Genomic DNA, 26,366 nt, shown 5'->3' on the forward strand with positions numbered 1-26,366 from the left:
ACTGCTAACTTAACCTTCAGCGTGCAGGAATTTTAATTTTACATGGGTTAGGTGGCCTGAACGCCAGTTTATAGTCCATACCGACATTGTATGCCATGATGTAGGGTGTATTACTGTACTGTCATGAGATGTACTAGATGTGCTGAACACAAGGTAATAAGCTGAAAGTCTATTTCAGTTGGGCAAAAGTTCAGTTACTGCAGCACTTTTTCAGGAAGTCATCTATGCGCGATTGCACTGTCAGTTGTTTCTTCTTCTTCTTGACATTTGGTTGGGCTTGGTATTTGACTAACAGCCAGTTGCAATACTTTGAGAATGGAACACTTCACAGCACTCTTAACTACTATTTATGATGATTAATAAAACTTCATCTCACAGTTTCTAAATCTGGGAAAAACTGTAAACGTATTGGTTAGTACCGGGTGGGGATCGTACCTTAATATATGGGATTACTGCACTATTCAGAAAGTACCTTAACATGATGATCTCTTAGCAGGAGTGTAAATCTACATGTTGTGGGTATAAGGGTGAATAGGAGTAAGCACGTGGACACAAGGTACTAAATCTTCACGCCGAAGTGGCGCACCTTGGCGTCTTGCTACAATTACGGACATGACCGGGTCTACAATTGGGAAGAACATGGAATAGAAATCAACGACTATAGGAGATAGTATTGAGGAGGGATAACACAAATCAGAGGGTTGGGTTGTAGGTATTGCTCAAGGAATATGTGAAAAGTACCAATAACGTGTGTTATTACGAACGACGTCATACTCTAATCCTTATGTAATGAATTTTGGTCAGGCTAACAAAAGAACAACGCACCAAAACACGTATGATAGAACCAACAAATGACAGTAGCAGTGCGAACCAGCGTCTCAGTAGTTGTAATCCCTATATATCAAACAAGAACCGAAACAAATCTCGAATAGGCAGAGAAGACAAATGAGAAGTAATAATTTGTTAAAGACACAACTAGTAATGAAAACCTTAACCTGATGGAATGACTTATAGTATGATGTTCGTATCATCCAGAAATCTATTTAATATGTGTATTATCTCCGGGGTCGGGTTATAAACAATACAATCAACACTTGTTGGAAGCGGTAGTCGTATACGTATTAGGCTTGTAAGTAACCGTGTTCGAGCCCGATTATATAACGGACATTGTAAAATTAGATGATTTAAATCCGCCTCATTTGAACCACATTGACATATTGGCTGGTTAACAATGTTGAAGCGATATTTATACAGGGGCGTAAGAGCATGGTTGAAACGTAGCCTAATAATATTTATTATATGACGCCGTATGTATGTTGTTCGTTGATACCAGTGTTTAATAGGCAGAGAGGGTTGGCTTCTGTGATGAAATTTCACTTTTATACTAGCGGTTTCATTCCAGAACTGTTTGCCATAATGATGATTGATGTCTCTTTAGTATTGGAATTACATCAATTACTGGAGTCATAAATGTCATTGGAGGGGTGTTGATCAGTGAAGCTTCTTTTGCAGCTTCTTCTTCTTCTTCTTCTTCTTCTTCTTCTCCTTCTTCTTAAGCCGTCGTCTCCAAACGGAGATAGACGATCCACACGGCCAGCTCCGATCTTGACGTTGCAGCCATGCCATGTGGATTTATTGGAATATCTCTCAGGATCTTTAATGCAGTGGTTTCCCGTTGCCTTCTGCATCCTAATGACGTTGACCAAACTGGTTCCTCCGCCTTTGGAAACAATTTCTTGTCCCCAGGACAATAGAGTGCCCTTACCCATACCCGCTCATCCACTCTCAAAGAGACTGTTGGCACTTGGTATAGGGGATCTCCTTATACCGGGAGATAATCGATCCCTTCATTCGTTAGCCGCCTGCATATAAAATATTATTTTATATGCAGTCATTGCCCCCTCTCTACCGCGGGGAGGTGAATGTCAGGATTTCACCGTCACTGAAACAAGGACCAAATGGCATTTCCTTATTTCTCTGGTTCTTTGCAGCTGCATCCGCTTTTTCGTTACCTGGAATGTTTTTTTTGTGCTGGAATCCACATAATCATAATCTGTATGCCATCATACTGCTGCTTAACATTCTAAACATACAAATTAAGCGTGAATTTAGAGTTCTGGATAGATTGTAACGCTGACAGGGAATCTGCAAATATTGACAGTTGGAATCGATTCTTTTTTTAAAAACAGTAGTGATTGTCTTATCGCTATATGTTCTGCTGTGAATATAGAGAAATATGGGTGAAGTTTATATAGTTCGATGTGCTGATTTCGTTCATAATAAAACGCAGTACCTACTCCACAGGCATTCTTAGAGCCATCGGTATAGAAATTATGACGAATATTGGAATATGATAATCGAAGCTTTTTAGAGGTTGATGGAAACGTAGACATCCTAAACTGTGGCAAAGTGAAACTAGCAGGGGTAGTTTTTATAGTTGTTGGGTAGTATTGGACTACGTCATACGATACTGTATAATGGGGGAGGTTTGCACTCCTTATGAGATATGTTCGTAGTGCCGATACTTTTGAAATACACTTATTAGAACAGGGCTTTTTTATCTCTCATATTATAAGAATTGTATCGTTCATACAGTAGTTGCAGTTTCGGGACAACAGGATTAGAAACTTTTATTAAACGTCGTAGTAGGTACTTGGGAGCAAGGTATTCTCGGCGAATATGGAGGGGTGGTTCTCTGGTTTCCACTGCGAAGCATTCGTCGGTGTAGATTGTAATGAACCAAAGAAAGTACGTAATGCTTGGTGTTGGATAGTATTTAGCTTATTCATTTTTGAGGGATTGGCAATATCAATGATATGTGCACAATAATCTAACTGTGAACAAATTGTAGCGCAGTACACTGACTTGGCTGTTGTAAAAGCCCCCACCCCCGATCGTCTCGTAATGGCTTTGAGCAGTTTTATATAATTAGCAGCCGTATTTCTGAGATAATGGACATGTCTAGAGAAATTGAGTTTGTTATCTAGGATGATACCTAGATATTTATGACGTGTTTTTATTGGTATCTCATATGAAGCCACTGTTAGAGGTTCGGCGTTTTACATCTGTTTATGCGTAAAAATGAGTGCTGAACATTTAGATGGAGATAGTGATAAACCATGGGCACACAGCCAGTTCTGTACTTCAAGCTTTACTTTAGTAATAGAATTACGTGCACTATCAATATCGCTCTCTTATGTGTAAATGACTATATCATCAGCATAGAGTAGGATACGGGCATGTTGTAGAAGTTGTTCTAGGTCTGAGAGATACAGGGCAAATAATATGCCACTAAAAATATCACCCTGTGGAAATCCATCTGTAGCCTGACGTGCAAGAGGTGGAGAATAGGGATGTTTTTATGAGCGTTCTATATGTAAGGAGGTTTCGTAGTAGTTTGATGAAAGAAGTAGGAATGCCTTTGCATAATAATGAGGCCCATAACATATGTAACGGGACTGAATCAAGCGCCCCACGTATATCAAGGAAAATAGCAATATGTGTGGTATTTGCATGTTTTAGCAAGCAATTTGTCAGTTATTAGGATATTAATGGCATCATGTAAACTACGACGTTTAAAATATGCATATTGGTATTTGGGAACTAATGCATGGTATTCTAAGTACCATAAAAACCGTTGTAGCATTATTCTTAAAAATATTTTGCGTATACAAATGCTAATACGATTCCTCGAATGTTCTTGGGATCATTCAACGATAGACGTGGTTTGGGAATAGGTACTAAGAAAAATGTATTCCAGTCGTCTGGAGGGGTGGAGGTTTGTAGGACGTGGTTGTAGTGGTTAACAAGTTTTTGTAAGGCCTCATTGGGGAGTGCTTTTATCATCTTGTAATTAATGTAATCTGGATCTGGTGTGGATGTTGTACATTTTTGTAAAGTAGCTGTGAGTTCATGCAGGGTGATGTTCCGGAGCAATACCGAAGATGATCGTGCAGAAGCGTTGCATTCGGGAATAAACTGTGGAACCACCGTATTCGGTGTTAATGAGTTAAGGAATTGTTCCAATATATCGGGCTGAATTAAAGGTCAAGGAATTTGTGTGGAGACACGCGGCAGAGCTCTGACCGCGTTCCACAAACTTGCTACTGATGGATGTTTATTAAAGGAATAGATGAATGTTCACCAAGCTTTGCGTTTTTTTGTGTGTGTAATATGCGATGGAGTGTAGCATTATGATGTTTCAGCGTAATATAATTCGCCAAGGTTAATGTTTTTCGACAGATTTTTAAAAGTCTTTTCCGTTTAAGAATTAATTGGTGGCATTCATCATCCCACCATCTGAGGCCACCGAGACAGTGTGTTAGATGTTGGTTTAAATGGGTGATAACATTCCAGGTACTGATACATCATTTGATAGAGAGTATTATTATTAAACTCGTCGACAGTATTTATCTTGATCTGCTTGAGTATAAATATCTTGAACGCTGCAGGATCAAACTTATGTGAAGAGCGTGTTATACTCGTTACTTTATGGGACCGGGGGGGGGGAGGAGTTGCACTATTGATCCTGAACCATATGTAATGAATATTGGAAAGTGATCACTGCTATCAGTATCACTTAACGTACGCCAGGTAGTTGTGGATGCTATATTATAACTGCATAATGAGAGATCCAATGACCTGGGAGGTGCTCCAGGGGGGTAAGTCTAGTCGGTGACCCATCATTGAGAATGACTAGGTTACTTTGCTGTAGGGTATTCAAGAAGTGATTTCCCCTAGGTGTATCAACTCGAGAACCCCATTGGGTATGGTGAATATTCATGTCCCCTGAAATAAGCAGCTTACTTGTATTTGGAAATTGTTGAAAAAATTGTTGCCATTGCATATATGATATATATATTGATCAGGTGGGCAATGTATATTTATGACATATATATAGTGAGATATGATACCAAGGGCATATGCATTAGGTATTTGGTATTGGGGATGAAATAGCTGATATGGAATGATTGATGTACGAGAATGCTACTCCATCATACCCAAGGCCGTCTTTCTGTTCAATTTGGAAAGAAGGTATAGAAAGAACATTATCGGGCGCAAGCCAAGTTTCCTGTAGTTCTACCATAGACGGTGTTGTTTCTTTTATTAAGATTCGCAATTCATGATATTTATTCTGTATACACCTAGCATTCCATTGAAGAATTTTCATTGTCTTGATTAAATAGGAGCTGGAGGCTATCACAGAATTGTAGAATCATAAATAACATATTGGGTTGATCGTTAAGTAAGTGTGGTAGTAGCAACATGAGTGTATGTAGACAATGTAGGATTTGGTCCTTTTGCGTATAACGTTGAGCTGGCAAACAGCTTGGTTTACCGCTTGCTGTGATATGTGTTGTCTCGTAGATGGGAGCGGGTGAGTAGCTAAAGGTTTTTTTTTCTGAGACTGCATTTCTACTTGCCGAGGAAGTTGATATTGCTGCAGAATTTGCATATGTCCCATTCGATCATAACCTGGAGTTGGTTTGGGTGGCAAATCTTGAACAACAACCTGTGTAAACTTCCGCTTGCACGGAGCTTCAACAACAGTTGGAGATGCATGGGTATTTAGGGGGGGGATTTTGAAGAGTATCATGCGGAGCTATTGGCTGTGGATATAGACAAAAAGCAGCCTCAGAAAAGGATACATTCTCGAGGCACATTCATTGTTTCATGTCGACTTGGCATTTATGTACATCACATTCAGGCGAACCCGTTACATGTTGTTTATTACAGTATAAACATTGTATTACATTAGATAGACAATCAGCTGTCACGTGGGTTAATGCACAATTCCTGCATCTAAATGTGGAAGACTGGCAGTTTCTTAGAGTGTGTCCATATCTTTGGCATTTTGCACAAATAATACGATAAAAAATAAATGGAGTAACTCCTTACACAACTTAAAACATGTTTGGGTAGATGTTTTGCACAAAAAACAACTTTTATGGAACCAGTCGCACATTTGTTACCTTCCCATCTTGTACAGTCTTACTATTGAGCCTTTGTACAGAATGTCCCTTTATGTCACTTTTAATTAGGGCTAGGATATCAGCTTTTGTAAGATCATTCTGAACCCCTCTAATTATACCAATCAGAAATAAATTAGAATGCAGTATGATTGCCTGTAGATTGTGTGAGGCAAGAAAATTACTCTGTAAAAATGTGTTAGCATGCAGAGCAGATTGAAACATGATTTGAATTCCGTTTCTCCTTTTTGGTTGAATAGAGAAGGCATGAAGGTTACGTTCATGTAGAAGTCTGCCGAGGACCATTGGATGTAAGTTGCCAATGTTATTCGTGTTGTGGCGGGCACAAATACAATATATGGGCCTTGTTGATTAGTTGGGTAACTATAGGATTCACATTTATTGTTATTGGTTTTAGTAGGAGAATTATTAGCGTTTTAGGTGTAGGATTATTTGACACAGAGTTATCCTTAAGGTTATTTGATGAATTTTTTTCGTGTTCACTGTTTCTTCATGATCTACATTTTTATTAGCTGAAGGATCAAGCTCCTGATCTCCTCCACTGTCACTGTCCATGTTGTCACACACCAAGCACTCTACCACTCTTCAAGAACGAAGTAGAACAGTCGAGATCAGACCCGATACTACACAACCGCACGTGCTATACAACCTCACTACTCAACAGAGTAAACGGGACTGCTGTCAGTTGTTTATTTCTCGCTGTGGACGTGATTGAGCGCTGGACAAGGCTGCCAACTTTTGAACTTACAAAATTTTGACTGCTAGTGACAAAGCTATTGTTCTCTTGGTAAGGGAATGCATTTTACTTGATTGCTGGGAATGATGTCATATCCGATTGTATCTCAGCCAATGAAAATGCTACTGCATGCTTGAGCAATGAATAATGGCGTGTGATAAATTATGTTAGGTTCTAAAAGTAAAAAAAACTTCTGGGGGATGGTGGGTGATTCCTGACTGTCGCCGTCGACACATCTCTCCTCTACAACGTATTCCGCATAAGATTTGAAACATTTCAAATCCCTTATGACGTTATAAAACTTGTGCTGCATATATTGAATTTCTACCCCAATCTGTAAATGGTCCGTTTTTAATTCTTCTGTAATACACAAATGAAAATTGTTTTCTTTTTCCCCCTTAGGCCTGTGCAACCTTTCGTATGTGGTAGGTAAACTCAGTATTGTTCTTAGTTTTCTCATAGCAAGGGAAGTATTTTCTCTCTTTTGTCAGCAAAGGTACAGTAGCTGAACCAGACTAACTCGCCACCACAGGTTCTGCATTCCAGTAGTTGTGAGTAAATATTGTAGCTAGAAATTATAGGTCATAACAGCTAGCTATCCTAATTTATTGTGGCACAAGAGATAAATATGGGTTAGGACAAAGGGCTCTGTTTTGTTTGAGAACTATGCTACTTTTAAAATTGTACTTTATTTTTAAAGCACTCATCTTCAGTAAGTAAGCTTTTCCATTAGAAATCTTACCTTATTCTTTGAATCTTTTATAATTTTTGAGACAGGCAAGATGGCGGTAACTGGCAGCAGTCGTATTTCTGTACCTCCGGTATATCACTTTCTTTTCCTAGTCTTTCTTTTGTATACAAGTATGCCGTGCTCTGCTTTTGTTTCTGCAACCATCCCTGAAGCAATTCAAGTGTCTTGTGATTCAGTACCCCAATGGTGCTTCGCTGACCAGTATTTTATTTTCTCCACTTTGTGCTCTCTGTGATCTCCCCGTTCTTTCCTATACTCTTGTCCCTTACAGTGAAAGGGTGAAGGTTTGCCATGTTTCCTTAAGTGCTGTGTACATTTTCTTTCTTCGTCTTTCTGGTGATGTTCACTTAAATCCAGGGCCACTTAATGTTTACCATCAGAACACCCAGAGTGCGGAATACAAATTAACTGGCAACTGAACTTGAATTTAACAAACTTGATATCTTGCATTTCAATGAAACTTAGTTCCCTGATTTTGTTTCGGATGGTACACTTCCATTCTCATTTAACTTAGCAGTGTTTCATAAAGGCAGAGGAACCGGGAAACTGGGGGGGGGGTGTAGTGATTGCAGTAATTAATAAACTAAAACTCCATCACAGACATGACCTAGAAACTGAATGTGAGTTAACCTGGGTTAAGATTACGATCTGTAGAGGAAAATCTTTTTAGTTGGCTGCGTCATATCTCGCACCTTTGCCTTCCGTTTTCACTTGGTGGAAGACTTTCGCTTTGAAACACTCCCTGGAAACAAATTCATCTGTTTTGTGTACAATAATGGTTTGCCATCACCCTTATGTTACATCTCCGGGGAGCAACTTTCGATATTGAACAATCTTCTAGAGAACATTCCTGACATACTGACTCCCAACTTGGGTTGTGCTAAGAACTTGACATATCAGATTGAGCTTAAGGATGATACTCTGGCTAGGTCACCTCCTGTCCCCTCTTCACAAACAAAACTGGCTGCAATGAGAAAGTTGATCAATGATCTGGCCAAAAGAGTTAACTGCCCATCGAAGTCTTCTTTCAGTTGTCCTAGTAGTTCTAATAGAATTCATCAAATGCTATCATCTTATCACTTGCACTCAGTTGTCCGTAATGAAGAGAACAACTGCAGAAAGTAAAAGAAGTTATATTCTATATTATGCAAACAAATTTTAATTAATTATCAGAATAAACTCTAGATATTATGTCTGAATCACAAAACTAAAAGTTATAGCACACAATATAATAAAACAATATTGTAGGTTAGTTGCAATGTTCTTGTACTCGCTGCATGTGGAGACAATTTCTAGGTATGGGTTGCTTTCTTTAGGAGATATATGGACATCCACAATCCTGAAGATGTTTACGAGTGTTTACGAGTGTCATCTTTCAACGATCTCAATGATCTTCATTCTTACCCTTTATTTAACCTTTTTTCATCAGCTAATGTAAGTGACGCATCTGTCTCACCATTTTGCATGCAGCTACTACATTGTTCTTCTCAGCACTATTTCCACACTCAAACAGTGCTAACAACTTAATGAATCTGATGCCTAATATTTCTTAAATATGTCCACATTGCAAGTACAACGTTGTTCCACATATATCTCACTTCTCTAAATTTGTCAGTTAAAGTGCTGTTCAGGTGAGCCATTCAATTATAAAGATATTTTTGAACATATGGAACTGTATGAAAGGGAGATATGGATAACAGCTGATAAAAGAGAAAGAACATATACCGTATTTTCTCGCGTAATTCTCCCCTCTTTTTCTCGAAAATTTTCTTGAAAACACTAGGGAGTGAATTATGCGAGTGGTGCTTCTAGGCACTCAGAAAGGAAGGGAAACGAAGTATCAGGTAAAAGTTATATTTAAGGTAATACCGGTATGTGAAAAAATGGGTACCCACTGCTATTTATTTTCAATTAACACAAAAGAATACAACGGTTTCATTAGGCTACAATGAAGAGCAGCAGTGCATTGTTTCATTGTTTCTTTTCTCTCACTATTCTGCGGCCTCACTTTCGTCACTATCATCACTATTTTCAGGCTCAGTTAACGCATCATCTTCTTCATTTTCACTATTCCACAATATGTCGTCCTTGCAACCGTCAATGGCACAAGAAATTCCAGTTTTAAAAAAAAACTCTTCTTAACAATATCGACACTAATTTTCTCCCATGCCCGGATTACCCACTCGCACATTGTCGGCATTGATGGCTTCCTTAGCTGGCTCCTGGATTGAGCTGATGGGATCCCGCCGCCATCCATTCTGAATACAGGCGTCGAAGATGTTCTTTGAAAGGTTTGTTGTCGCTGACATCTAAAGGTTGAAGAATGGATGTTAAACTTCCAGGGACGATGACAGGAAGGGACTTCATCAGTTTCATTTTTTCTTTTACAGCTTCCACAAGTGACCCCGGAAACTGTCTAGGACAAGAAGGGACTTCTGTTGTAATAATGCCCCTGGTCGTCTTCCCAGACTTTCTCCAACCAATCCACTATCAAAACTGCTGTCATCCAGCCCTTTTTTAAACTCGTGAGTTCCATGTGGGGTAGTCTCCTTTGGAAATGTCTTCCTTTTAAAGATGGCAGATGGTGGAAGTTTATTGCCGTCTGCTGTAACGCACAACATCATTGTTCATCTTAGATTCTCCACTCCAGTCGTCTTCACAAGAACACTTTTTGATCCAGTTGGAGCAACGGTGGTGTTATGCGGCATATCAAATAACACTGGCGTCTGGTCAGCGTTACCAACTTGAGAGAGTAAATAGTCATATTGCTATCGCACTTGTATTACGTAACGATGGAACTCGATTACCTTATCTGTGTAGTCTCGAGGTAAATGCTGGCACGAAGATGTTCTCTGTAAACTGAGATTTTGCCGTCTCATAAAATGAATCACCTAACCAATGCTTGCTTTAAAATCATTTCTGTCAATGTGGAGCGTGGCAGCTATCTCGCGAGCTTTGTTCTGAATCATTCCGTAAGAGACAGCACAACCATCATTCCGAAGTTCATTGACATAAGCAATTACACCTTTCTTATCAATTTCGGGATATTTCCCTGTTTTAGGCCCACGGAAAGATTTGGAACTTGCCTTTGCAGTAATGAGTTTATCTGTTTGTCTCCGCCAATACCGTATTGAATTAGGATCAACGGAGAAATGTCTTCCTGCAGCTTTCACTCCGTTTGTATCGGTGTAAGATAACACATTTAATTTAAATTTTTCCGTGTAGTTTGAATATTTCGACATTATGACGACTTGTAACAAACTGACCTAGAAACACGTCTGCAAATTCACTGTTCAAATTTACGGTATGTTGTGACAATGGAAACATTTTTATGTCAAGTACCGCTGTGTTCATTGCTGTCCTTTATCAAGTCATTTGAAGGCCGCTCTAGTAAGAACAAACCAGGAGAGGGAATTATGCGTGATATAAATAAAATCATTTTAAATATGAAAAATCGCAGGGGAGGGATATATGCGAGGGGGGAGCTTTTGCGATAAAATACGGTAATAGAAACTTTTGAAATATGATGTTACAAAAATGTGTGGGGGAACCCGGGTTTGTTTGGCTGGTATCAAAGGCAAGTGCATGGGGTAAGTATTTGGTAGGGACGATATAACTGTTATGTAAGAAATGATAAGTTTACCTTCGGATACTCTGATGTCGATATCTATATAAACAACTGCTGACCTGCAGGGTAGCACAGGATACAGCGATGTGGGAGATGTGTATTAAACTACTCAACAGACCATGAGAGTAGCATAGGGTATGGTGACATGGTGATCTGTATCAAACCAATCAACGGATCTGGAGGGGCCATTGATGCTGTAGTGGCATTGTGAACGGTTTCTCACCAAGGTGCCCATGGTTCAGTTCCATCCAAGTTATGTGAATGTTCGAAATAACAGCCACATGTGTATGAGTTTAATTCCATGCATGACTGAAGGTTGTGTGGTTATAACAAAGAAATTTGCTATATTGGAATGCTGCAGGCCTGCTTGCTTGTTTACACTGTGAACTAGTGATAAATCTATTTTTACCATATTCTTGTTGCATATTTTCTGTTTCTTGTTTCAGTAGAACGTTAAATCAAGTAATTTAGTTCTCCAGCTCTTATAAGTGAAATATTGATTCAGTTGATTTTGAAATGGACCAGCAAATTGAGATCAAGGAGGAACCGGTCTGGCTTCAAGGAAGTGCAAATACATCATTTGTAAGTATCTTTCCGTATTACTTTATAGTGCTTGTCATTTAACCCTAATTAAAGAAATAAGACTTTGTACTGAAACTGGAACTGGTTAATGTTCTATTCTTTTATCTGGTAACGTACAGCGTTATTCTAAATGATTCATAGCACTTTAAAATCTAAGGTCATTACACAATTTTTATCTGGAATGATGTTTGATGTATAACAGGAAACTTAAACTCTCCAAGTTTTGAAAGGTACATCTGCAGGTGTTTCATTGTGCGTTTTTACCACACAGCATGTCTAAGCGGACTTCAGCATGTTGTCTCTATCAATGGCAGTCAGAAAAGCGGTGATAACACTTGTATAGTTTCATGTTTGATTAATTAATAATTAATTCAGTGTAAAAATATCTGTGCTGGCCCTGTGTTTTACAGATACAGCACCGGTTTGATTTCTAGCGAGTTGAGGTATTCCACACATTTTTTCAGTGGCTCTCCACTTGAGTCTATAATTTTATCACTAAAAATTAAGTCTAACTGCTGTTTAATTCATTGTCGCAAATTAATTCCTTCCAAGGATCATTACCATTCACTAAAAATTAAGTTTAAGGCGCTGGCCTTCTAACCCCAACTTGGCAGGTTTGATCCTGGCTCAGTCCGGTGGTATTTGAAGGTGCTCAAATACGACAGCCCCGTGTCGGTAGATTTACTGGCACGTTAAAGAACTCCTGCGGGACTAAATTCTGGCACCTCGGCGTCTCCAAAGACCTTAAAAAGTAGTTAGTGGGACGTAAAACAAATAACATTATTATATTATTATATTATTAAAAATTAAGTCTAACTGCTGTTTAATTCATTGTCTCAAATTAATTCCTTCCAAGGATCATTACCATTCATTTAGTTTGTAATACATGTGGAGACAAATATTCTATAACCGCGTTTGTCTTCTCTCTCCACTGAAGAGAGTTTAGTGTTGTACTTGTTTGTCTACCGAGCAAGGGTCGTGCGGTTAGAGTCTGCCACTCAGTAGATAGTCTGTTCGAACCCCACTGTTGACAACCCTGAAGATGGTTTTGTGTTGTTTCCCATTTTCACACCAGGAAATGCCTGGAACTGTGCATCTATTAAGGGCCCGGCCACTTCTTTACCACTTCTAGTCCTTTCTTATCTCTTCATTGTCATAAGACCTATCTGCGTCTGTGAGAAGTAAATCACAATTGCAAAAAACAAATTGTTATTCAGACTGCAATCTTTATGTGCTACTAATGTGTCCGACATTGAGAGAAAATGGTTACAGTAAATGTAAAGTAAATTATAAATATGCTATATATTGATACATCAATAATAAGTTTCACAACAAAATCAAAAGTAGTTGATGTATGTTATAACGACGTCATCAGAACAAGTTAACATGTGTGAATGAGGTTTTCCTCATTAGAGTGTCATCTGTGTGTACAACTGTGTACAAGTCTTAGTACAACACCTTACATTGCACTGTGGATCGGAATGTAAATTATCTTGCAAAATGGAAGGACGAAAGTAATGTTGGTATGCTGTGTCACTGCCAAGTAATATAGCTCAATGAAACTTGAAACATACATAGGGAAAATCCTACAGTGTGGTATGAAAGAAAGACACAAGGAGGCGAACGGATATGATACTTTTATACCGAGACAATAAGTTACATGGAAATCTCGTCATGGTCCTCTTGACAATAGAAAAAGAAGGACATGGTTTCTTGAAGATGATCATGCTTGATGTTGAAAGGGGCCCAACATCTAGGTCATCGGCCCCAGGGCATGGTTCTTAACCCGCGAGTGGTCACTGTATGAGATTTTCTCTCACATTATTTTGTATTGTAAGTTTACTTCTCAGTGATACAAGGGAGGTGACTGTTCCCCTCTTCTAGCTGAGTTGATAACTGTCGTGAGTAAAGCGATTCACATTTGAAGGGTAAGCATCCCCTGCTCTAGTCGGAACAAAGATTCGTATGAGTTCGTGCGCCCTGTGTGAGAGGTTCTCTCATCGCGCGACCAGCAGCGTTCGTGTTACGTTGAATTCGAGAGGGAAACTTTCTCATGTTGTAGACGTTAGTATTTGATTTCAGTCGCGTGCGAAGCGTTCTCCATTTGCAGTTATTCATAAATGAGTCTTCAAACATTATCAGTCGAGGAAGAATGATGGGTAACAAGCACTGTTATAAACTCCAGCTAACTCCAATGTTAGAGAGAAGACCTATTATGCTTTATTATTGCATTTGTATTGCTACTATCAAAAATGTCTATGTTAATAACGATGTTATTGGTATTACGTCGCAATAACTACTTTTTACGGTTTTCACAGATACCCAGGTATCGGAATTTTGTCCCACAGGAGTTCATTTACATACCAGTAAATCAGGTAATCATTTCGTTTTTTTGCGTCTCATTTCAGGAATTCGTTTCAGTCTTCCTCCCTGCAAATTGTGGAAGATATATTTATTTTAAATTAAGTTTAATGTGAGAGAAAGTCTGACGTGCGACCACTCGTGATGCAGTACGGCTAGCGACCACTCGCGGGTTAAGAGGGTGTGTAATCACCACTGCTCCCATGCTGGCCACAAGGATAGTAAGGAGTTTTCGTTGTAGGGCGTCCCATTCCTCCACCAGAGCAGTTAACAGAAATTGTTGCATGCGGATGTCCTGCAATATGTCTTCCTTACACATCCCACACATGCTCTTTGGGACTTAAGAAGGGGAAACAGGTAGGCCAGTCTATTTGCCGAATATCCTCTCGTTCCAAGAGCTCCTCTGCCTGTGCTGTTCATTGCCGTCATGCATTGTCATCCATACACATGAAGTCACTGCCCAATGCACCCCTGAAAAGATGCACATGTGGAAGTGCAGTCAAAACTGGTTAGGACAGTTTTGTGGGAACTGAAAAAGATAACATCATAAAGAGGGAACGAGCTAAAAAGTGAAAAACTCTTGCTGTTTAATTTAAGGTCCGGTTTGAACATAAAAATAATTATGTTTAAAGTTATCGTAGGATTGTCCAACATCTGGGCTATTTGCACACATTTCATGTGTGGATTAGCATCTGCTTTCATCTTCTCCATAACTAAGTGTCCTGCAAACACTATGCGGAACTACGGTAGGCCTAATTTATGTACGTTGTTACACATTTAACTTCTCTCTCAGCTGTGAGGCAGGTTGGCAGCAACTCTCCATTCTTCACGTTTCAGTTCGTAGTAGGAGTCACATCTCGTGTCATCTAATATTTGCGTCATGTATTCTAATCTCAGTCGTCGTCTATAATTGTTTTCCTCTATGGAACCGTGTATTATTTTCTTCTATAACCCATCATGTTAAGTATATGGCCTATTAGATGATCCCTCCATCTTGTTGTGTCATAAAACACCTCTTCATTCGTGACTGATGTTCGCTGCAGCTGTAGGCCGACACGCTAAGGCCGTGAAATTAAGTTCTCTACCAAATCCTCACCCAGACCAGTCGCCAGTAATGGTTGTCAGCAAACTAACCACCCCGATACAGCCGTCCTGCCACTGTGGAGCGTGCGATTGCTCGCCTTGCTGTCCTGTTATATGTGGTTCCAGTTTGATGCGGGGCCCTTCATGTCTGTTGCATAATGTAATGGTCATCTGCTGCTGTAGTTGACCATGGTCGATCGCCTCCTCTCCATCAGGCAGCAGTACCTGTCGTTCGGAAGGCTCCCGATGCATGCCGGATAGTGCTGTGACCAATACAAAACTCCTGTCACACTTCGACTGCCCAGTTTCCTGATCATTCTTCCCAGTGTGAAATCAAAAGTTGTCTCCGAGCCATGTTGTAATGAAGAACATCAACACAGTGCACGGAACTGCTCGCTGATTTGACTCACACTGTCTTTTCCTGTTCCTTCAAACGCCTCCTGTTGTGGGGCCAGACCCATTTGGTGTTGTAATCACGCTGACCTCATGTCAGCTTTCTGTGTGCGTGGGAGACCTCTGGCAATATGTTACTACACTTTCATTCATTTTAACCAAGTAGTTAATATGTTATGTTACTTTATCTGTCTCGCCCTTACATTTTGTGCTGCAATATATTTCTCACCGCCAAAAATTCACCGTATATTAGAATACTGAACGTGACAAACAATTAGTCACCCTGGTGCGCAGGCACAGATGGTGCGGTGAACGAGTCTCGTGATCAGCCACTCATGCATTGCCTCTACGTGAGCATAAGGAAGTAGGGATCAGTAGGTCATTGATGTTTCAAGCAGAGTATACATCAACATGGGTGGGTGTAAGGATGTGAAAGAGTGGCATAAATGGGCAATTGTGTGTGAAGTTGCTGGATTTGTTGCAGTTATGCAGCGGACAGTTCAACATTTCTACAAGCAGTGGTTTACTTTATGTGGCCACGAAACATGACATCGGAATAGAGGTTGGAAAAAGATCCTGACTAAGATGGACCGGAGACGTGTTTCATGGTTCGTGAATCAAAATTGCTTTGAAACCCAACAGTTAGTGAACGAAGGTCCATCCCAACCTACTAGTGAGAGAACATTGCAACGGGAACATGTCACCTCGCAAGAGGCCGTTGCTCACATAGGGACATAAAGCTGCACGTTTCTAATGGACTAGAAATCATCGAACGCGGACAGTAGCTGACTGGCGGAACATACTGTGATCTGCCGAGTCACGTTTTTGCTTATATTCAAATGACGCACTGAAGGCCAAATGAAGCATTTCATCGTGGTGTATGCAAGCCGGAGGTGGGTCCGCTCACTGAGGTGAACCAGCATGTTCATTTAAACATTCTGAATGATTAGGTGTTGCCTTTCAGTCAACATCTGCGTGCTGACTGTGCTATTGATGCACTGAATTTTTAAGATGACAGCAGCAAAGTTCATCATGCTCAACGCATATATGACTGGTTTTATGAACACTCCCCACCCTATTACATCTTGATTGGCCTACAAAATCACCTGTTTTGAATTCTATTGAAAATCTGTGGGGCATGTTGGAATTTTTTTTCGTTAGTTGCTTTACTGCATGTGATTAATTTCATTATTAAGCCGTGTTGAAATTCAGTACCAATATATTAAGATTTAAAACTAATTGATTGAAAACCTCCTATTGAATACTTTGCAGTCTTTCTGACTAAAAATCTAATAGTAGTCATAAAAACTGTAAAGTATTGATTAGGTGGTTTTCAATAAATTAATTGTAAATTTTAATAGTTGCTTTATGTCGCACCGACACAGATAGGTCTTATGGCGACGATGGGATAGGAAAGGGCTAGGAGGGGGAAGGAAGCAGCTCTGGCCCTAATTAAGGTACAGCTCTAGCATTTTCCTGGTGTGAAAATGAGAAATCACAGAAAACCATCGTCAGGGCTGCCGAAAATGGGGTTCAAACTCATTATCTCCCGGATGCAAGCTCACAGCTGCACGCTCCTAATCGCATGGCCAAAATGTAGTTAGTGTGTTCTTAAACCTGTACTCTATTATACGAAGACGCTACATAAAGGGTCTTTTCAGCCTCAGGGGCATGTAAATCAACAATAAATTCAATTCAACTCGCCCGGTACAGGTAAAATGCTGGCATCAACATCCCCGCAATGTGCAGTCAAATCCTCAGCGAGTGGGTTAACTTGGGTGCGACATACCTGCAAAACGTTGTGGACTCACTTCGTGACCGAATCCAGGCGCTTAGCAAGTCCAGAGGCGGAGTTACATTATATTAAATGATGCTGGTAATTATTTCTCCAGGAATTAACTGGGGGGCTCATGTACTTGTAACTCAGCTATACTCTTAATCGTGATCGTGATAACTCAGAGTTATAATTAATAATCGATTACACAGCTGTACAGATTTTTAAAAAAAAAAATAAGGAACTGACTTGAAAGTGCCTGATTTATAATAGTTTTGCCCTGGGGGTCTCTTCCCGCATCGCGCTCACTTGTTTCTCTCCTGGCCGCCTTCTGGCGTGACGTCATGTGATATGATACAGCGCTGGCCCGACCTGCTGACACGTATTACCACTACAGTCTAAAATGGTCATAACTTCTGAACCATTCATGCAAATAATGTCCTGACAAGGTTATTGTAATCCTTATAAAATACTGGAGGAGGTCAAACAATTTATTTTGATGAGGAACTCGAGGATATCAAAATAGTTATTTAATTTTAATGAGTTATATTTTTTATCGCGGACTGTGCCATAAAACCGTTTCTAGAGGGCAGCCGGTTGGAAATAGGTATTGTTCCATCGCGGACTTTTTTTGTAGAGGATTCTGTGCTTTACATTTCGTACGCATACACTTGGGGTCTATCGTTGATGGTTCACGCAGCGTAAGCCAAGAAAGCAAGTGACCGACTGACATTTTTGTCTCTTTCTACGTATTTACTGTATATTGAATCACGGATACATAATAATTTTATAGTGGTTCACTACGTGAACAGTGTTCGTGTTGTCAGTATCTGAAGTAGAACCACTGTACTGATTAAAATGCAGTCAACATATTATGGAAACGTGTGTGGCGCTATAAATTGTCGGCACGTGAAAGAACTCCCGTGGGACAAAATTACGGCACCTCGAGTCTCAGAAAACCGTAAATGTTGTTAGTGAGACGTAACACAAATCACATTATTATTATTTCGCATATTATAAAGACAATAACGACAACAACCATCATAGCCAGTTAGTTTGCTACTGTGATGGCATAACAATACTTCCTCGTCAGCAATGCTTCGTTATTGAAACATTTTGTAATAAACTCTTGAATATGTCCATTGTCACAGCTCGTACGGTAAAAAGGTGTCAGATATAAATGACTGAATGAAAATCATATTTTCTATAATTATTCTTATGTGCTAATAGCAGGGCTGAGTAGCAACTCAAATGGTAGAGCGCTGGCCTTCTTAGCCCAACTTGGCAGGTTCGATCCTGTCTCAGTCCGGTGGTGAAGGTGCTCAAAGATATAGTTAGTGGGACGTAAAATCCAATAACATTAACATTATTATGTGCTAATAACTTATATTTCTGAATATATTTCGAAGCTCGTGAAATAATACAGTATCCGTGATCCGATATACAGTAAATATGAAGAAAGAGACAAAAATGTCGTGCGAGAAGAGACCTGTTACTGGATCTCGGTTATTTCAAAAGGGAGCCTCACACATCCCAGTCATGAGTTGTTAAAGAATAGAGCCCAGTTCGAAATTTCATTTGGTGTGTTTCACGGTAAGACTGTATCCAGATGCAAAAACGTGAAAACTCTTATTTCTATTATTAAGTCAAAATTTCCAGTATTCCATGACAAAATAATTTGTCTCTTCGTAAGGACCAGGACTTTTACTATGATATGGCATTTTAATGCAAAGAGTAAGGAGCTAGCACTGAGAAAATATGCGAATAAGAAGGCTAAGCTTTGGGCTGGTTCATCAAGTAATTAAGTCTCCCGAGACGTACGTTTTAATAATTTTATATAATTCCATAAAGATGTCGATATGATGCATATTTTCCTTTGCCATTTGATCCAAATATTTACTTCATCAGGAAATAAATTCATTATTTTGAATTGCATGCCAATATTTTATTTCTTATCGTAATATATGTCATGTATTTGATAGTTGATGTTCTACCTCCTCAGCATGTGACGAAATTTAACGCATTTTCACGTTTTTAAATCTATTGGAAGTGCCGTTACTTATCGAATCGGACTAAACCAGACTATTTTTTTATGAAAGATTGAGAAGATATTTCACAGGCACGAGAACTCACAGGCTTGCTGTACTGCGACTGTGTACCTTACTCGCTATCGTTCATACCGCGTGACGTCAGAACGCTCCAGCCAATGAAAGCTTCAACCGCCGGAGTAGCCTACCTTATATTCTAGTTACCTTGAGTTTTGCCATGCTGATTTTGAATCTGTCATCCTTTTTTTCCCATCACCCTCAGTTCTTTTGTTATTACTTTAATTGTCAAAATATTTAATTTTAGACGTTCATTACAAAATATATTTTTATGTTATTAAATTTGTATCATCTAAAAGAAGTAGCACACTCAGAAATAATGCTTGAACATCCAGTAAAAATATCACATCTCTATATCTTGTGTATTCTGAAATGATGGCTCATTAGTGGGGTAGGTCGTGACGAATTACCTCATTTTATTACATCATGGTTGGATGTACCTCGAAGGAGTCGAACAAAATTCGGGAATTTCAAGTTCTTATTCATATTTTTCTTGCTTCCGAATTTGGTCAACTGTGGACCGCGTGAAACTTAATGCTTTCTGGCCAGTCTTCTTCTTTTCTCTTCCCAGAACTTCTTCATTCGTTCACTCCTTATTTTTCTCTGCTCCTCAGATATTACAAATTTGGGCCTGTTCTTCCGCTGCTCTTCATGGAATTTGTGGTCATCTACTAGAGTTATGAACTTCTTTCTGTTGAGGATCAATTCTGGTGTTATTTTAATTTGTTCTGCATCCTTCTTAACCTCCTCCACCCATTTTGTTGTTCTCAATCCAATTATCTATTTAAATATCCTTTTAGTCAGGCAGTTGTCATTCATTCTGATGAGATGTCCGTAAAATTTCAGTCTTCGTTTTCGCATTGTGTCCGTGATCTTTTAGGAATACTTGTAGAGATCCTCATTTCTCCTTTTCCTGCACGTGCCATCCGTCGTTTTCTGAGGTCCAAGAATTTTCCTCAGAATTTTTCTTTCCTTCTTCTCAATTTCTTTAAGTTCCCCTTTTTTATTTAATATAAGGCATTCTGAACCGTACAGCCCCTCTGGTTTTACAACAGCATTGTATTGCCCGTTTATTGTACCTGTTCTGTGTTCTTATTCATATCATACAAAAAATAAACATTACATGCAGACTTTAATAGTACTTTAACTTTAGACTTCGGATCCTGAAGCTGTTGAGAAGCTTTTTCTATGGGATTTTCTTTTACCCGAAGATGGATCTTCCTGCTGAAGAAACCAACAATAGTCTCTCATCATCGAGGGATCCTATCTACCCTTCATATCTGCATTCTATTTGTAATATATCTTGGTGAAAACGTTCCCCTTGCTCATCGCTAACTGCACCCAAATTCTCAGGGAAGAAGTCTAAGTGCGAATGTAGAAAATGCATTTTCAGTGTCATCTTACAAACTACGTTTCTGTAGTTATTTAAAAGATCATTGATAATTTTATCACTTTTGTAATTTTTTAATTACTTAGAAATTCATTCACCACCTTTCTGAATGATAACCACGCAGCAAGTTCAGCCGGATTCAGCTTAGTATGAAATTGTGAATTCTTAAGCAATTATCTTATCTGAGGACCTATGAAAAATCCTCCTTTTATCTTGGCTGCACTTATACTGGGAAATAGTTCTGCCAGGTATTGGAAACCTTCCCCTGTTTTATCCATTCCCGTCACGAAGCTCATTCATTCATCCTCTATATTCCTGTTCGACTGTTCCGCTTGAATCCCTGCATGCACATCACTTTCACTGACCTATGTTCCTGTCCTGTATGCTCAATGATAGAAATGCCTATCACCACACAATTTACAGGTTTTGTATTCTCCACAGATGAATGAGTGCTTACATTTCTCATATACACTTTCTATAACTTCTTTTGTAGCTGGCAAGCTGAGTGACTCAGTCGCGCTGGCCTTCTGACCCCAACTTGGCAGGTTCGATCCTGGCTCAGTACGGTGGTGTTTGAAGGTGCTCAAGTATGTCATCCCCGTGTCGGTAGATTTACTGGCATATAAAATAACTCTTGTGGGACTAAATTCTGGCACCTCGGCATCTCCGAAAACCGTAAAAGTAGTTAGTGGGACTTAAAGCAAATAACATTATTATTATATCTTTTGTAGCTCCACTATCATGAGATTTGCATCATTTAATTCCCATTGTAGTTCATTATTTTTGCTTTGACGCTAGTCACATTCCCATTGATGAAACACTTGCTACATGCCACACAGTGTTGTTTGTTGGCGTGCTTCATATTTATTAGTATGGCGTGACCCAAAAGTTCGTTAACATTTGAAGAGGCAATACTTCACGGAATATTAGAAGTAATAATCATTTCCTGTGGCTATTTCTAGCTGAGAGCAGCCCTTGTAAGGCAGACCCTCTGACGAAGGTGGGTAGCATCTGCCATGTGTAGGTAACTGCGTATTATTGTGGTGGAGGATAGTGTTATGTGTGGTGTGTGAGTTGCAGACATATTGGGGACAGCACAAACACCCAGCCCCCGAGCCATTGGAATTAACCGATGAAGGATGAAATCCCCGAGCCGGCTGGGAATCGAACCCGGGACCCTCTGAACCGAAGGCCAGTACACTGACCATTCAGCCAAACGAGTAGGACATATTAGAGGTAAAGCAGTATTAATTGCCATACATGATTGGCATGACGTGGGGTTTTATTGACACCAAAAATAGGTTCAATCGTTGAAGGTCTTGACCATATCCCGGTTGATCTTCCTCCGCACCTCATAGCTGCTTGCAGGTGTGGAGGAGTTTGGTATTCCTGTTGAGGCAGACCAGTTTCCACAAGGTGTGCAGGTGTTGGTTAGTTTGGTTGTGGTTGTGACTGAAGGTGACATGTTGTGTACAGTGAAGTAACATGCAAATGTATTCTAGTGATGAACGAAGGATTCTAGTTGAAAATATGTTCACAGAACATTCGTTATTCACTGTCACAGTGAATGAAATGTTCATTGCACGGTTCTCTACATCAGAACTGCCGCATCGTGATAGACAGATGTTTTCTTTATTGGTGGCGAGGTTAGTACCTACCTGATCATCTAGATGAGTTTGAATTCTGCGTTGCAGCGTTTTCAAGAAGATTTTACATGTAATGGGAGGAAGGGAAATGCCTCTATAGTCGTTGACGTTAATTCTGTCCCCCTTCTTATGCAATGGGTGAATGAGTGCATTCTTCCAATCACAAATATTGGTAAAATATTCCTCTAGTTTTTCAAATACACTTTCACCAGCATATTTAGATAGTTCTGCAGATATGAGATTCTTTCTGCTGATATGAGATTCTTTCTTGAAGATTCAATTTTCTTTAGCTCTTGTATTATCTCCTTATATTCTCTCTTCTCTTGTGGCAGAGAATTTTTAAATTTATTCTTAGGTTCTTCAAATACTAACCCATCCTCAGGAGGATAACAGTTAAGAAATATCTTTAAAATAGCTGACCAGATATTCGCATTTCTTTGTATAATGGAAAAAACTTTCTTTCCTCATCCCTGCAACATATACTCCTAGGTGCGATCATTTTCTTGTACAATTGATATAGATCTATGTGTTATTTTCCTGAATTCATCCTCAATTCTGTCCGGTTGCTTCTGTTCGAACCTACGCTTTATGTTCCTGATGATTTTGACCCTCCATTTTCTCTGTTCCCTGAATTGTTCGAAGTGTGTTTTATGTCAACTTCATTTATTCCAGGCTTGGGAACATTTCCATTAGGCCTCCTCACATTCACTATACCAACTTGGGTGTTTCTCCTTTTTGCCCAGTAATATGGTGTTCTCAGCAGCTTCGCTGATCGTCCTGGCCATTTTGCCCTATTCTGAGGATTCTAAGGCCTCAAGATCGTGTTGATTCCTCTCAGTAATCTCTCTATTTAATTTGAGCTCTTCAATCCTGTACCTGTGTATTTTAGTATTGTGTTTCTTCTTGGAATTAGCAATCAACCTTAATTTGATTCTAGTCCGGTAATGACCGGGAGAGTTGGCCGTTTGGTTCGTGCCGCATAGCTGTGACCTTGCTTCCGGGAAATAGTGGGTTCGAACCCCACTGCTGGCAGCCCTGAAAATGGACTGCTGTTGGCTGTGAAACGTCTTTCATGCGTTGAACTAAAGTCCATAAAGGGAGGGATTCTTTTCCGGCGTAGTTTAGAGGTGAGATGAGGAGAGCTGCCGGTGAGTAACCATTACAAATGCCAGGTTGGAACAGGTAGATCATTCCAAGTATTTGAGATGTATTTTTTCCCATGATGGTATTTGCGATTTGAACAGGGTATAGCAAAGCTAATGCAGTGAGGGTGCAGCTGCGATCAACAGTATTTTATAAGAAGTCAGCTCCCAGATGAAACTACGTTTACATTCGCCTGTGAGTGAAAACTGGGTGACTCAGGATACCTTATTCGTAAGTTACAGGAAACAGAGAATGATCACCTGTACAATCAGGTGGAAACAATGGCAGTTGGGTACTTAGAATGTATGTTATGAATGAACTAAACTGGTTTCTGTGGTGTGGCCATGTGATACCAGTGGAGGAGGATAAGAGAAGGAGTGGGAGACCAAGACAACGATGGTTAGACTATGCTTCCAATGACTTTAAGATAAGAGGTATAGAACTAGGTGAGACTTGTGGCCGAGTTTAGTACAATCACAGTACCTCATTTACACTATAAGAAGACGAAGAATAGTTGGTCTTGAACATGCTTTATGCGAGCTAGGAAACACAGCTCACTTGTTGGGAAGTTTTAAAGGAAAAAATAATTGGTATCGAAAGTCCTGCTCTAGTTGAAATGATTGGTGAGAAAGTTGTAGATGGATGTTATAAAAATGGATTTAGTTGAAAAAAAAGCAATTTGTCGTGGAGAGTGCTAAGATTTTATGGAAAATATTTAACTTCATTGAATTTGTAGAACTTTAAGAAATCTTCAAAGCTGGAGAGTACCAGTAAAACTAGTGTTAAATATGTACACAAAATCTTGAAATAGTAGAAGTTCAAGTTCCACTGCTGGAGGCTGGACCTTAGATAGTGTCTTTCAGGCAATCATCTAGCTGATGGATAATTAATAATGTGCCACGCAGCTACGCAACTAAGCTTCAGTCAGGAAGTCCACATAACTGACTTCCAGTGATGGTCGAGAGAACTTGTGAGGTTAGCAGTCAAAACCGAGGTGTCAGATAGCTGTAGGTATGGCTATGGCAAACTGTTATAAATTAATAATAATCTGCAAGTACGCAATTTGTAATTAACATTTCAATAAAGACACAGTGAAAAATATTTAGTCTAACTTCAGCAGTGACATATATAGAAATGTTAACACGGGTGAAAGTGTCACAGCAATAAGTAGTGATCAACCAGTAAGATTCAGAATAATCAGATGTTCCAGAAGGAGGAAGTTACAGTGTGAAACAAGCATTAGTGTAATGTCAAACGGGCTAAACAAGGCGTGAATGACTGAATATTTCTGCAAAATACAACAAGAAACGTGAAGTGGTCAACACCATTCACAACTTCATACAGTGCATATTTGCAGGGAGATCTTTAGAAGATAGGTCCAGCAGTTACTGTTGTTGCTTTCTTAGCACCCCCCAGGGATCACGTGTAGGGCTTTTCAAGGTTTAACGTACAGATGTTAAGCAACATGCATTGAAGCAGACTTTCAGCAACAGTTGAAAACTTCTGCTGCTTTTTTAAAATCTTTCTGCTGCTTATGACACGGTTTGGAGAGAAGGGATGCTACATAAACTTCTTCAGGTATTACCATGCAAAACTATGGTATAATGAATTGGAGACATGTTTAATAATAGACTCTTTCTGGTTGTTCTAGGGAATAGGACTAGCAAGCTGAGAAGATTGAATAATAGTCTCCCTCAAGGACCAGTCGTGGCTCCTCTCCTGTTCAATCTCTATGTGTCAGATTTCCCACCAACGAAATCCAAAGAATTTTGCTATGCTGTTGATATAGCTTTAACTACAAATCAAGTAACCTGAATGAAACGGAGAACATTTTAAATGATGACCTTTCCGTTCTTAGTGACTATTTGCAGAAATGGAGACTCCATCCGAACACCAGCAAAACTCAGGTGTCCTGCTTTAATCTAGATAACAAAATGGCAAGTTGTACTCTCCGAGTGTCTTTTAATGGTAAGGTCCTCAGACACAATAACTACTCAAATTACTTAGGTATAACATCAGCTCGGACACTCTCCTCCAGGCACTTCTAGTAAATACAGCAGCAAAAATTAGGACTCGTAACAACATTCTGCAGAAGTTGAGTAGTACAACCTGGGGTGCTTATGCAACTACCTTGAGATGTTCTGCCCTTGGTTTAGTTTTCTCTGTGGCAGAATATTGTGCTCCGGTGTGGATCAACAGCTGCCATGTGAAACTTGTGGACACTCAGCTCAACAACACAATGAGGATTATTTCTGACATAATTAGATCAACTCCTACCCACTGGCTTCCTGTCTTGAGCAACATCATGTCGCCTTCATTCCGTAGAACACAAGCACTGTTGAGAGAATACTCATAGGGAAATGAGAACCCTTAATTGCCCATCCACTCCAATATTCTTGACCTTCAGAGGAACCGGTTAAAAAATCTAGACATCCGCCAGTCAAGTTCGCTCAGAAGCTCACAGAAGACAATTTAAACCCCCATGCCCAATGGAAGGAAGAATGGATCTCAAAAATAGGTGAACATCTCTAGCCTTTCTTTCTACCTAATTGGAGTTTTGATCTCCCAAGAAGTACTTGGGCCATCCTCGATAGGATTTTATGCGCTCATGGAGTCTGTGCTGCATCCTTGTATAAATGGGAAAATAGTCAATCCCCCGAGTGTGACTCTGGTTCTCCTATTCAAACCATCAAACACATTGTAAAGGAGTGTAACAGAAGAGCCTACCTTGGATATCGGTTTGATTTTCTAGAGGCCAATACAGAGGCTCTAGAATGGATAAGG

General features: G+C 39.6%; 1 protein-coding gene across 3 annotated transcripts in view; it reads left to right on the top strand.

Moving 5' to 3' along the window:
- Nucleotides 1-26,366, top strand: part of LOC136865924 (uncharacterized) — a 137,751-nt gene that overhangs the window by 82,316 nt on the left and 29,069 nt on the right. For 2 of the 3 annotated variants that reach the window (XM_068226946.1, XM_068226945.1), the window contains one exon: nucleotides 11,552-11,687. In XM_068226946.1, coding sequence (XP_068083047.1) covers nucleotides 11,552-11,576 — 25 coding nt within the window. In that variant the 3' untranslated portion in view covers nucleotides 11,577-11,687. The remainder of the gene's footprint in view (nucleotides 1-11,551; nucleotides 11,688-26,366) is intronic. The other variant, XR_011017956.1, reaches the window with a different exon arrangement.

The sequence above is a fragment of the Anabrus simplex genome, chromosome 3 (assembly GCF_040414725.1).
Source record: "Anabrus simplex isolate iqAnaSimp1 chromosome 3, ASM4041472v1, whole genome shotgun sequence".
Taxonomy (NCBI): Eukaryota; Metazoa; Arthropoda; class Insecta; order Orthoptera; family Tettigoniidae; genus Anabrus; species Anabrus simplex.